The following is a 14117-nucleotide window of genomic DNA, read 5'->3' on the forward strand; positions in this document are numbered from 1 at the left end:
CAGCAACCTCAAACTCCTGGCTCAAGCAATCCTCCTGCATCAGCCTCCCAAGTAGCTGGGACTACAGGCATTCGCCACCATGCCCGGCTAATTTTTTGTATATATATATTAGTTGGCCAATTAATTTCTTTCTATTTATAGTAGAGACGGGGTCTCGCTCTTGCTCAGGCTGGTTTCCAACTCCTGACCTCGAGCAATCCGCCCGCCTCGGCCTCCCAGAGAGCTAGGATTACAGGCGTGAGCCACCGCGCCTGGCCCATATTTTGATTTTTAATGAGTCTGAGCACGTCTTCAACTCCTATCGGACCTTGAGTGTCCCCTTTTATAAATTGCTTTTCCATGTGCTTTTCCCATTTTTCTATTGTCCTTGCGGCCTTCTGCGGAGTTCGTTTTGTGGAGTTCCTTGTTCGTGGTAGACATTAACTCTTTGCAATATTAAATATGCAAATAGTTCCCATTCTGTTGTCTTTTAACTCTGAATCTGGCGCCTTTTGTTGAACTGAAATCTTTAACCTGCCAATTTTTTTTTTTTTTTTGCTGTAAGGTTTTGCTTTTGAATTTTTGTTTAAAAAGTCCTACTCTGCTAACATTCACACCCAATTTATTCTACATTTTCTTCTATTAATTTCATGGTTTTATCTTAGGCTGTCAATCATTCTGGAGTCCAATTATGTATATGGGTTTAAGTAGGGATCCAGTTTGATTTTCTCCGTTTTGTGATCCAGTTTTTCCAACATTATCTAGTAATTCAATATAACCATCTCTATTTATAATCTTTATTGTCTGTTAAATTTCCATATATACATGGGTCTGTCTGAACTATAAGACATGGAAGTTTCTAAACATTCCTAGTCTAAATTTCTTGTCTTGTTCACCATCTCATTTCTTTGCTCATTAATTTCTATTGCTCTGTGGTATGTCTCAACATCTGATTGGAAAAATTCCCTTTTTTCCTGTTCAAAGTTGACTTAGCAATTCATGGACTCTGAGTGCATTTATTGAATTCCTAAGAAAATGCAACCGGAATTTTTAATGGTATTGTATTGAAATTATAGATTAGCTTGGGGAGCAATGACATCTTCCTAATAATTTTATTTAAATCCACAATTTCTTCTCTAAACATTACTTTAGGTGTGTCTTAAAAATGTTTGATATGCAGGCCGGGGCGCGGTGGCTCACGCCTGTCATCCCAGCACTCTGGGAGGCCGAGGCGGGCGGATTGCTCGAGGTCAGGAGTTCGAGACCAGCCTGAGCAAGAGCGAGACCCCGTCTCTACTATAAAATTAGAAAGAAATTAATTGGCCAACTAATATATATATATATATATATATATATATATATATATATATATATATAAATTAGCCAGGTGTGGTGGTGCACACCTGTAGTCCCAGCTCCTCGGGAGGAGGCTGAGGCAGGAGGATCGCTTGAGCCCAGGAGTCTGAGGTTGCTGTGAGCGAGGCTGACGCCACGGCACTCACTCTAGCCCGGGCGACAGAGTGAGACTCAGTCTCCAGAAGAAAAAGAAATGGTGGGATGACGGCACAGAGCTCTGCACAGGACCTGAGTGGGGATCTCTGTGCCAACACCCCTGCGGCTGCCTTCGCGCTCTGTGACCCTCCCTGACGCTTCCCTCCCCAGCCTGCGGCCCGTCCTGCAGGAGCTGCGGCCCTGCCGGCCCCAGCTGTCTGGCCTGTGCTGGGGGGACCGTGCTGCTCAACGGGACCTGCCTGTCCGCCTGCCCGGGCGGGCACTACGCAGACGCCGCGGGCAGGTGCAGAGGTAAGAGACGGGGGAGTCTTCAGTGCATGGTCCCTACCCTGCTCACGCGGGAATCCGTGTTCCTGATGGGGAGACGTCATTGCAAAGGGGTGGGTTTCTCATCATGGAACCTGCGTGTGTTTGCTGTGTGGGTGGGAGAGACCAGTGGATGCTGGGGGACTAGAATGATCCAGTGGGCCAGTGGCTCACGCCTGTCATCCCAGCACTCTGGGAGGCCGAGGAGGGAGGATCGCTCAAGGTCAGGAGTTCGAGACCAGCCTGAGCAAGAGCGAGACCCCGTCTCTACTATAAAATTAGAAAGAAATTAATTGGCCAACTAATATATATATATATATATATATATATATATATATATATAAATTAGCCAGGTGTGGTGGTACACACCTGTAGTCCCAGCTCCTCGGGAGGAGGCTGAGGCAGGAGGATCGCTTGAGCCCAGGAGTCTGAGGTTGCTGTGAGCGAGGCTGACGCCACGGCACTCACTCTAGCCCGGGCGACAGAGTGAGACTCAGTCTCCAGAAGAAAAAGAAATGGTGGGATGACGGCACAGAGCTCTGCACAGGACCTGAGTGGGGATCTCTGTGCCAACACCCCTGCGGCTGCCTTCGCGCTCTGTGACCCTCCCTGACGCTTCCCTCCCCAGCCTGCGGCCCGTCCTGCAGGAGCTGCGGCCCTGCCGGCCCCAGCTGTCTGGCCTGTGCTGGGGGGACCGTGCTGCTCAACGGGACCTGCCTGTCCGCCTGCCCGGGCGGGCACTACGCAGACGCCGCGGGCAGGTGCAGAGGTAAGAGACGGGGAGTCTTCAGTGCATGGTCCGTACCCTGCTCACGCGGGAATCCGTGTTCCAGATGGGAAGACGTCATTGCAAAGGGGTGGGTTTCTCATCATGGAACCTGCGTGTGTTTGCTGTGTGGGTGGGAGAGACCAGTGGATGCTGGGGGACTAGAATGATCCAGTGGGCCAGTGGCTCACGCCTGTCATCCCAGCACTCTGGGAGGCCGAGGCGGGAGGATCGCTCGAGGTCAGGAGTTCGAGACCAACAGGAGGATCGCTAAAGGTAAGGAGTTTGAGACCAGCCTGAGCAAGAGCGAGACCCCGTCTCTACTAAAAAATAGAAAGAAATTAACTGGCCAACTAAAAATATATAGAAAAAATGAGCCGGGCATGGTGGCGCATGCCTGTAGTCCCAGCTACTCGGGAGGCTGAGGCAGGAGGATCGCTTGAGCCCAGGAGTCTGAGGTTGCTGTGAACGAGGCTGACGCCACGGCACTCACTCTAGCCCGGGCCACAGAGTGAGACTCTGTCTCAGAAAGAAAAAAAAAAAATGCCTACATTATAATGTTGTTAATGAGAATTACAGGCAACAATGTGTAAAGCACTTACTACAAACACTAGATAAAGGGTAGCTGATAAACAATAGTCAGGGCCAGGTGAGGTGGCTCACGCCTGTCATCCTAGAACTCTGGGAGGCTGGGGCAAGAGGGTTGCTTGAGGTCAGAGGTTGGAGATCAGCCTGAGCAAAATCGAGATTCTGTTTCCACCAAAAAGCAGAAAAATGAGCCGGGCGTGGTGGTGCATGCCTGTAGTCCCAGCTACTCAGGAGGAGGCTGAGGCAGGAGGATTCCTTGAGCCCAGGACTTGGAGGTTGCTGTGAGCGAGGCTGACGCCACAGCACTCACTCTAGCCCGGGCAGCAGAGTGAGACTCTGTCTTAAAAAACAAAGTAAAGTAAACAAATAAATACATAGCACGTGGAAAGTGGATGAAGGTGGGAGGAGTGTATTGTGAGTGGTTCTGGCTGTGTAACCACGTCCTGAGTCCTATCTTCCCGGTTTTTTTTTTTTGAGACAGAGTCTCACTCTGTCGCCCGGGCTAGAGTGAGTGCCGTGGCGTCAGCCTCGCTCACAGCAACCTCCGACTCCTGGGCTCAAGCGATCCTCCTGCCTCAGCCTCCTCCCGAGTAGCTGGGACTACAGGCATGCGCCACCACACCCGGCTAATTTTTTCTATATATATATTAGTTGGCCAATTAATTTCTTTCTATTTATAGTAGAGACGGGGTCTCGCTCTTGCTCAGGCTGGTCTCGAACTCCTAACCTGGAGCGATCCTCCCGCCTCGGCCTCCCGGAGTGCCGGGATGACAGGCGTGAGCCACCGCGCGCGCCCTCCTCTCTTCCTTTGACCGGAGCCTCACCGAGGGGGTTTTCTGGCGGGTGGCCGGCCCTGCAGGTTCCCGCGTCCCAGGGTGCCCCTCTCGCTCTCTCCCGCAGCCTGTCACGGCTCTTGCGCCCGCTGCTCGGGGCCGGCCGCCTCCCAGTGCACAGCCTGCGCGTCCGCACACGCTCTTCGCCAGGGACGCTGTCTGTCCCGCTGTGGAGATGGCTTCTACCCCGACCTCGGGGTCTGCAAAGGTACCGTGGGTGTCGCCGGCCAGCTTGGGGACCTTCGGGTCACCAGGGCACAGGGCTGCCTTTTCCCCTTAACGCCACGTGTTCCCGGGCCGGTGCTCCGCCGGCGTGCCTCCCGTGGTCGTGCGTCCCCTGTGTTCGCTTTCCCACCCACAGAGATTTTGCGAAGGGATGATCTGCAAAAGTCGCATTCCGAAACCTGCGAAGACCCGCGGACGTCCGTGTGTTTCTCTGGCTGCTCTCACGGCAGGCGTTAATTTCCGTTAGCGTGCACGAGAGCGAGGGATGGATCGCGTATTCCTCCTCTCTCCGCTCTCCTGAGGCTGCCGAGGTTTTGCTCAGACTTCATTCTGTTTCTCCCCGGAGAATCTCTTCCCGTTAATGTCACCGCCGAGCAGACAGAGAGCCGGTCGCCAGCGATGCCTCTCGTCTGGGCTGAGCGGAGTGGGAAATCTTAAACGGCCGTCTGCCAGAAAGGCTGTGGGCTCCAAGGGGGAGGAGGCATCGTTTAAGCGTTTGGAAACCGGAACATTGCGAGCAAACACTTTAATTAAGCGAAATTAATTTGTATTTGTTTGTACGTAGGGCTCTTTTAGAAAGGAGTTTGAGAGTGGTTACGAGAAAAATGTATTTGAGGCCGGGCGCGGAGGCTCACGCCTGTCATCCCAGCACTCTGGGAGGCCGAGGCGGGCGGATTGCTCGAGGTCAGGAGTTCAAAACCAGCCTGAGCAAGAGCGAGACCCCGTCTCTACTATAAATAGAAAGAAATTAATTGGCCAACTAATATATATATAGAAAAAAATTAGCCGGGTATGGCGGCGCATGCCTGTAGTCCCAGCCACTCGGGAGGCTGAGGCAGGAGGATCGCTTGAGCCCAGGAGTTGGAGGTTGCTGTGAGCGAGGCTGACGCCACGGCACTCTAGCCTGGGCAACAAAGCGAGACTGTGTCTCAAAAAAAAAAAAAAGAAAAAAAAGAAAAATGTATTTGAAACAGGAAGGCCGCAACAATTATTTTGAGAAAAAAAATTCAGAGAGAATCTTTTAGAGAACCGGGTAGCTGATGGCATCAAAGCGTGGGCAGGAGATGGTTTGAGTACCGTCTTTAGTTTTGACTTTCACTGGCAGCCAGGAACAACAAAATATGGCCGGGTTGCAAGATTTCCATTGCTGCTCAAGGAAGGCTTCTTCCTCGTCCCGAAAAGCAGCCTCCCCCACATAAATGGTAAGAGGAGTTTGCTGCCTGGTCCCCGATAGACTCAACGATGGACAGCTGATGGATAAGAACACAAAAACCATTTTTGCAAAAGATACGGTAATGGCCTTCGTACGGACGCCTCTAAAACTCTTCAATAAAAAACCAAGGGCATGATGTTAAATCGGATTCCAGCAGATGTGTTTCTCTGGAGAACCAAGGCAGTTCTGCCCGGCTTGCTGGGTTTTCTTGATCAAGGCTGACAGCACTTCCGGGCCCTACGTGCTGTGCCTGGTCACCACGCCCTCACTTTTCCTTCCACAAACGTCATTACCGTGTTTCCCCGAAAATAAGACCCACCCGTAAAACAAGCCCAGCAGGATGTCTGAGCATGTGCCCAATAGAAGCCCTAAACCGAAAATCAGCCCTAGTGGTGGGCGTGGCTATGGAAATAAGCCCCAGTGGTGGGCGTGGCTATGGAAATCAGCCCCAGTGGTGGGCGTGGCTATGGAAATCAGCCCCAGTGGTGGGCGTGGCTGTGAAAGTCAGTCCTAGGGGTGGGCGTGGCTAAGAAAATCAGCCATAGTAGTGGGCGTGGCTATGAAAGTCAGTCCTAGGGTGGGCGTGGCTATGAAAATCAGCCCTGGTGGTGGGCGAGGCTATGAAAATCAGTCCCAGTGATGGGCGTGGCTATGAAAATCAGTCCCAGTGATGGGCGTGGCTATGAAAAATCAGCCCTGGTGGTGGGCGTGGCTATGAAAATCAGCCCTAGTGGTGGGCGTGGCTATGAAAATCAGCCCTGGTGAGGGGCGTGGCTATGAAAATCAGCCCTAGTGATGGGCGTGGCTGCCCAGCGCATCTGCACAACCCATGCGTGTCGTCGCGGAGCGGGAAAGAACACGAGCAGCCCTTCTCATCCGCCCCGTGAGAGCTCTAGTGCTCGACAGGAGAGATCGGGGCCAGTGGCTCTAAAGGAAACAGAGTCTCAAGACATTCAGGATGGGATTCGGGGTCTGGAGAGTGAGGATGATGTTCCAGAAGAAGACGACTTCACTCTATTTGAATCAGTGCAGATGGTTGTACCGTACTTTAAAAAAAAAAAATAACACAACCGCTGAAAATCAGCCCTATGGTGTCTTCTGGAGGAAAGATAAATGGAAGACCGTGTCTCATTTCAGGGGAAACATGGTATCACTCTGAGCTCCGTGCAGAGCACTAGAAAAATAGTGGGCTGATAGGGTGCACTTGGGGAACTTTTGTAAGGGGCTTTGATTGGACGAGGGGCTTGCACTGGTCGTGAGCCCCGAGCTGACTCTGCTTTTCGTTTTGTCTGCAGCCTGCCACCCCTCCTGTCTGAGCTGCGTGGGCCCGGGGCCCTCCCAATGCACCGGCTGCAGGAAGCCGGAGGAAGGGCTGCAGGTGGAGCAGCCGTCCAGGCCAGGGGCCCCCTCTGGGGCCTGCCTCTCCCGGTGTGCAGCCGGGTTCTACCTGGAGAGCACGGGGCTGTGCGCAGGTAAGCAACCAGGCCCCGGAAGACGCCGGGCAGCCTCTGGGATCACCTCCCGGGAGAGCCTGCGGGATGGGACCGAAGCCGGGAGACTGTGTTTCCCGTGGATAAGATGGTCCCAGGACGCCGTGGGTGGAGCAGGCCACACACGCGCAGATTGGTGATCCCCACCGGGCCCCCACCCTCTGTGGATGACAGACGGCTGGCCTTAAAAAGCCGGTTCCAGGCCGGGCGAGGAGGCTCACACCTGTCATCCCAACACTCTGGGAGGCCGAGGAGGGAGGATCGCTCGAGGTCAGGAGTTCGAGACCAGCCTGAGCAAGAGCGAGACCCCGTCTCTACTATAAATAGAAAGAAATTCATTGGCCAACTAACATATATGGAAAAAAGTTAGCCGGGCGTGGTGGCGCATGCCTGTAGTCCCAGCTACTCGGGAGGAGGCTGAGGCAGGAGGATTGCTTGAGGCCAGGAGTTGGAGGTTGCTGTGAGCGAGGCTGACACCACGGCACTCACTCTAGCCCGGGTGACAGAGTGAGACTCTGTCTCAAGAAAAAAAAAAGAGTCAGTTCCTGCCCAGAGTTACATTCTCAGAAGTTCCAGACAAAAATCCTTTCAGGCCAGGCGCGGTGGCTCACGCCTATTGTCCCAGCATTCTGGGAGGCCGAGGCCAGGGGATCGCTCAAAGTCAGGAGTTCGAGACCAGCCGGAGCAAGAGAGAGACCCCGTCTCTACTATAAATAGAAAGAAATTAATTGGCCAACTAATATATATGGAAAAAAGTTAGCCGGGCGTGATGGCGCATGCCTGTAGTCCCAGCTGCTCGGGAGGAGGCTGAGGCAGGAGGATTGCTTGAGGCCAGGAGTTGGAGGTTGCTGTGAGCGAGGCTGACGCCACGGGACTCTAGCCCAGGCGACAGAGTGAGACGCTGTCCCCCCCCCCAAAAGAAAAAAAGAAACTGGGGACGGGTCTCACGTCTTCAGACATCCCGGTTTCTGCCACACAGGCGTTGCCCAGACTCTTATGTGTGGCCACGTAAACTCCCCCAGCTCTGTTTTCAGGGTCACGTGTGGGGCGTGGGAATCTCTGCGGACCCCAGAGCCCACTGCCTTCCGGAGGCAGAAACCAGGCAGCCTCGGCCTCCCTGTGGTCTGGCTGCACCCCGTGTTGCAGGAGGGCGGAGAGCGCCTTCCTGGGGGACCCAGGCTCGGGGTGGGGAGGCAGAGTTTTCTGCTCCCTGTTTAATTGCTTCTCAGATCTCGCCAGAGGGTGTCGGGTTCCCAGACAGGCTTCCTCCAGCTCCTTGGACTTCCCGGCAAGCCCCAAATCCCCTAAGGGAATTAATTACAGTGTCTGGCCCTGCTGGACCAGGGAAAGTACAAGGGGGGGAAAAAGAGAGAGAGAGAGAGAGAGCACAGTACTTCTTATGTCTGTCTCTCTTTCTGTTTTATTTTATTTTGAATTTTGGCCCATGTTGTTACAGAAGTGATTTTCGATTTGGGTGTTTTTTTTTATTGAGGCAGAGTCTCACTTTGTCACCCGGGCTAGAGTGAGTGCCGTGGCGTCAGCCTCGCTCACAGCAACCTCCACCTCCTGGGCTCAAGCGATCCTCCTGCCTCAGCCTCCCAAGTAGTAGCTGAGACTACAGGCATGCGCCACCATGCCCGGATAATTTTTTTCTATATGTATTTTTAGTTGGTCAATTGATTTCTTTTTATTTTTAGTAGAGACGGGGTCTCGCTCTTGCTGGTCTCAAACTCCTGAGCTCGAGCGATCCTCCCGTCTCAGCCTCCCAGAGCGCTAAGATGACAGGCGTGAGCCACCGCGCCGGCTAATTTTTTTCTATATATATATATTAGTTGGCCAATTAATTTCTTTCTGTTTTTAGTAGAGATGGGGTCTCGCTCTTGCTGGTCTTAAACTCCTTTCCTTGAGCGATCCTCCCGCCTCAGCCTCCCAGAGCACTAAGATGACAGGCAGGAGCCACCGAGCCCGGCTAATTTTTTTCTATATATATATATTTTAGTTGGTCAATTGATTTCTTTCTATTTTCAGTAGAGACGGGGTCTCGCTCTTGCTCAGGCTGGTCTCCAACTCCTGACCTCGAGCGATCCTCCAGCCTCGGCCTCCCAGAGCGCTAGGTTCACAGGCGCAAGCCTCCACGCCCGGCCCCCGTGTTACGTTTTCGTGTGGTTTATCCGAGGTGCCCCAAAGACGGGGGCTGGGGCGGGGAGAAACAAACGTGGGACCCTTGGAACGGCCATCTCCCGGCATCTGTGCTTGGTTTAATTTGGGATCCACGACCGGCCGGCTTCTGGGGAGGTCGCTGCCCGTGGAGAGAAGCGTGGGGGGACGTGAGCCCCGAACTGGGATGGTGCAGATCGCGTCCAGCCCCGGGAGGGTGGACGGGAGCCGCAGAGCCACTCGCTGCCTGTGTCATGCGGGGTTTCCCTGACGAACGTCCCTGTGCTTTGTGTCCCCCCCCCGCAGCGTGCCACGAGTCCTGCTCCGGGTGTGCGGGGAGGAGCCCCCACAACTGCACGGCCTGCGGGCCGCCCCTCGCGCTGCTGGCCGGCCGGTGCCTGCCCCGCTGCCCGGACGGCTTCTTTGACCAGGACGGCGGCTGTGCAGGTGAGCGTGTGTCCCCCTGCTCGACTGTCACCCGTGCGAGAGGTGGCGTTGCCGGACGCTGTCACCAGAGAGCCCGGCACGCTGGGGACTGCAGGCGCCCGGGTCTGCAGTGAGGGGAGCCAGCAAAGTTTTGCTCTCCCTGCAAGGAATGCACTGCGGAAGACGGGGGCAGCTCCGCTCTGCGGGCTCTGTGATCTCTCTCTTTTTTTTTTTTGAGCAAACTATTATTTTTTTTATTTCGGCATATTATGGGGGTACAGATTTTAAGGTTTCAATAAATGCCCTTTCCTCCTTCTCCCCCCCGGACTGTGATCTTTGCGTGGACTCTGAGCTCGGTTTGCTCCTGCCGGGGAGACCCCGGTCTGAACGGGTCGCCCTCCTCGGGGACCGAACAAGGACCCGTATGTCCGTCCCGTGAGAACCAGGACGCAGTTCGGCGTGGCTCTCTGTTGCTGTGGCTGTGTTTTAAAGTTTCGAGCTCCTGAGCTGGAGCGATCCTCCCGCCTCAGCCTCCCAGAGCGCCGTGAGCCGCCGCGCCCGGCCACAAACTGGGAATGTTCTAGTATTCCCAGTTCTGCAGGAAGGTGTCTTGGGAACGGTCCAATGAGAAATGAGAAAGTACGGAGCCCTGGCCGGGCACGGAGGCTCACGCCTGTCATCCTGGCGCTCTGGGAGGCCGAGGAGGGAGGATCGCTGGAGGTCAGGAGTTCGAGACCAGCCTGAGCAAGAGCGAGACCCCCCTCTCTACTAAAAATAGGAAGAAATTAATTGGCCAACTAAAAATATATAGAAAAAATCAGCCGGGCGTGGTGGCGCATGCCTGTAGTCCCAGCTGCTTGGGAGGCTGAGGCAGGAGGATCGCTTGAGCCCAGGAGTCGGAGGTTGCTGTGAGCGAGGCTGACGCCACGGCACTCACTCTAGCTGGGCAACAGAGAAAGACTCTGTCTCAGAAATAAATAATAAATAAAAATGTATGTTTCTGATCATTAAAGGATGATGTGCTCATTGTGTATAAGGCTTAAAAATTCAGAATAGAAAAAAAAAGGGGATTTGGAGAGGATCACTGATAATTCCCCATTTCGAAAGCAACACTCTAAATCTGATGATATATTCCTTTTTGGTGTACCTCTTGTATATGCTGTTGCATGCACAGTGTGTATAAAACTCACAGCAACCTCCACCTCCTGGGCTCAAGCGATCCTCCTGCCTCAGCCTCCTCCCGAGTAGCTGGGACTACAGGCACGCGCCACCATGCCCGGCTGATTTTTTCTATATATTTTTATATAGAAAAGCTATTTTATATAGATGTCTATTTGTCTATTTTATATAGTATATATATGTCTATTTGTATGTATGTATGTATATATATATGTCTATTGTATAGAGACAGATATTTTTAGCAGTCCATCTTATTTCTTTCTATTTCTTTTAGTAGAGACGGGGTCTCGTTCTTGCTCAGGCTGGTTTCGAACTCCTGAGCTCAAGCGATCCTCCCGCCTCGGCCTCCCAGAATGCTGGGATGACAGGCGTGAGCCGCCGCGCCCGGCCTAGAATTTGATTGTCTTTCACAGTCTGGGGGTTGCTGGGCTCAGGCGGGCAGTTTTTCCTTGGGATCCTGTAAGGGGGTGGGGCGGATTTCGTTGGCATGGCCGACACCTGTGTTGGTGCTGATGATTTGGGCAGGGTCGGACGTTCGGCCCAGGTGACCCTCAGCCCCACTTCCCCCCGGCGGCAGCAGAAAGAGCAGAAGCGGAGGGAGGTATTTATTTCCTTCATTCTTTTCCCCGTCAGCCCAAGACATTTTTAAGAGCACCTTTATGTTTCAGTGACAGAGAGTCTGGAAATTACTAGTTGAAATTAGTGCAGGATTTTATTGGAATTGACAAAACACTAAAGTTTAAGCGCCTTGTTGTAGCATGGTGGTTTTTTTGTTTTTACAGGGGAAGGAAAAAAAAAAAAAAAAGACCAAACCCATTCTGTCATGATCTCCTGTTTTATTTCTGAAAAGGGACCGTTAGGACCAGCCGATAGGAAAAAGCTTATTGCGCGATGAAATTGCATTACTTGCATTTCTGGAGTCAGAAAACACGCAGGGGTACATTTAGAATGTATTTTTTTTAACAGTAAATGAACGTTCCTTAGATCTGTCTAGCCTTAAATTCCAAAGAGGAAATTTGAGAGCGAGTTACAGATTTAGATGATTGAAGATCAGTATTATTTTTATTCTGGATTTTTTTTTTTTTTCGCCTTTTGCCGAGTGCGTTTTTCGTCGTGGCGAATTGCTTTGCTTTAAACCCTCTGTGGAGCTCAGTGGGGGACGTGGCCGGTTTCTCTGTGGTCAGGGGTGTCCTTGTGAGCTGGTGCCGGCGTCCTGGCCCCGCTGGTCTTCTTCCCGTGTGTAAAACTGTTCAGGGAGGAAAGAGCGAGAGGCTCTGCCTTTTCTCTGCCCGCCCCGCCGTGTGCGCGGGTGGTTCTCGAGCAGAGGGGCGCCCGGGTCACTGGGGATAACTCTGGCAGGGAGGAAGAGCCGGGCAGTGGAAACCATCCCAAGAATGCCAGTTATCTCCTGGAGAGACCTTTGCAAAGTTCAGAGCCTCGGGAATGTGGGAGGGGTGGTGGTGCTACCCACTGCTATCCTTCCAATCAGCAATTCATTTTCTTGCTCACTTTTCGCTTTTTTTTTTTTTTTTTTGGTATAACTGCTTATCTTCTCTGGGCCTCTTGCCAGGTTGCCTCTGCTTTCCGCCGGCCGCGTGCAGGGAGGGCATTCTTGGGTTCCAGCAAGCCCCGGCCAGCTCCAGTCCCTCCCGGCAAACCCTCCCGGAATCAGACGAGCTTAGACCTCCTCGTCCTTGCCCTTGTCCTTCCGTGCCTGGCTCCTGCTGCCGGCGAGGCAGCCCGAGCGCAGCTGCAGCCCTCATTCCTGGCCACCCTTCCTGTCTTCACCGCCTGCACCCTACGGCGACTCACTCGGAGTGTTTCTCTCTGCGTCCCATCTCTTGTCCGTCCGGTGGTTTTTCTCGGACCACGACACAGCTTGACATAACTTGGGTCTGAGGAACTGAACTTCAGACGGGGCTCACGATGAGCTCCAGAAAGAGGACTCTTTTGTCCCTCAAAGTCTTTTTTTTTTTTTTTGAGACAGAGTATCACTTTGTTGCCCGGGCTAGAGTGAGTGCCGTGGCGTCAGCCTCGCTTACAGCAACCTCCAACTCCTGGGCTGAAGCGATCCTCCTGCCTCAGCCTCCCGAGTAGCTGGGATGACAGGTGTGAGCCACCATGCCCGGCTATTTTTTCTATATATATATATTAGTTGGCCAATTAATTTCTTTCTATTTATAGTAGAGATGGGGTCTCGCTCTTGCTCAGGCTGGTCTGGAACTCCTGACCTTGAGCGATCCTCCAGCCTCGGCCTCCCAAGTAGCTGGGACTACAGGCATGCACCACCGTGCCCGGCTCATTTTTTTCTATATATTTTTAGTTGGCCAATTAATTTCTTTTTATTTTTAGTAGAGACGGGGTCTTGCTCTTGCTCGGGCCGGTTTGGAACTCCTGACCTTGAGCGATCCTCCCGCCTCGGCCTCCCAGAGTGCCGGGATGACAGGCGTGAGCCACCGCGCCCGGCCTGGATTCAGTCTTGCCGATGCAACAGGCGTCGGGGCTGCAGCTGGAAGGGAGGGCCTGGCCGGCGTCCCACGGCCACGAGAGGCTTGAGTGTGGCTCCCTGCGAGAGGCGCCACGTCTCCACCAGGGAGCTCCGAGAGGCGGCTCTGCTCCCTGCCCTGCTCGCTCCCTAAATCTCGGGAGTTTAGGGCCGGGAGTCTCGCCACTGAGTTTCTGCCTGGAGACTCATTATTGATTGACACAGGCGAGGTCGTGCCGGTCCCTCGGAGGCCTGTGTGGCCGATCACTCAGATATTTACGGGTCTAGACTGCGGGTTACGAACGCTCCGGGGCAGGATTCTCACCGACTCCAGAAAGCCCGTCTCCTGCTGGGGCCCGAGAGTGTGCGGGGCCTGCTGAGCAACCTTCAAAGGGTGGTTGGAGCCGGGCGCGGTGGCTCACGCCTGTAATCCCAGCACTCTGGGAGGCCGAGGCAGGAGGATCACTCAAGGCCAAGAGTTCGAAACCAGCCTGAGCAAGAGCGAGACCCCGTCTCTACTAAAACTAGAAAGAAATTAATTGGCCAACTAATATATAGAAAAAAATCAGCCGGGCGTGGTGGCGCATGCCTGTTGTCCCAGCTACTCGGGAGGCTGAGGCAGGAGGATCGCTTGAGGCCAGGAGTCTGAGGTTGCTGTGAGCGAGGCTGACGCCACGGCACTCACTCTAGCCTGGGCAACAAAGCGAGACTCTGTCTCAAAAAAAAAAACAGGGTGGTTAGAGTTTGAGGTCTGCTCTCAGTGCAATTGGGGGAGTGAGTGCATCACATGCTTCACGCATCTACCGAGTTTCCCCGAAAATAAGACAGGGTCTTCTATTTATCTTTCCTCAAGAAAACACTCTAGGGCTTATTTTCAGGGGATGTGTTATTATTATTTTTTTAAGTACAGTACAACCATCTACATTGATTCGAATAGGGTGAAGTCGTCTTCTTCTGG

General features: G+C 53.2%; 1 protein-coding gene across 1 annotated transcript in view; it reads left to right on the plus strand.

The window, feature by feature from the left end:
* Positions 1-14117, plus strand: part of FRAS1 (Fraser extracellular matrix complex subunit 1) — a 293078-nt gene that overhangs the window by 158184 nt on the left and 120777 nt on the right. Inside the window, exons 15-19 of the mRNA XM_075998690.1 lie at positions 1642-1782; positions 2418-2566; positions 4052-4192; positions 6718-6894; positions 9376-9516. Of these exons, the coding sequence (XP_075854805.1) occupies positions 1642-1782; positions 2418-2566; positions 4052-4192; positions 6718-6894; positions 9376-9516 (749 nt within the window). The remainder of the gene's footprint in view (positions 1-1641; positions 1783-2417; positions 2567-4051; positions 4193-6717; positions 6895-9375; positions 9517-14117) is intronic.

Source organism: Microcebus murinus, chromosome 29, assembly GCF_040939455.1.
Source record: "Microcebus murinus isolate Inina chromosome 29, M.murinus_Inina_mat1.0, whole genome shotgun sequence".
NCBI classification, from domain to species: Eukaryota; Metazoa; Chordata; class Mammalia; order Primates; family Cheirogaleidae; genus Microcebus; species Microcebus murinus.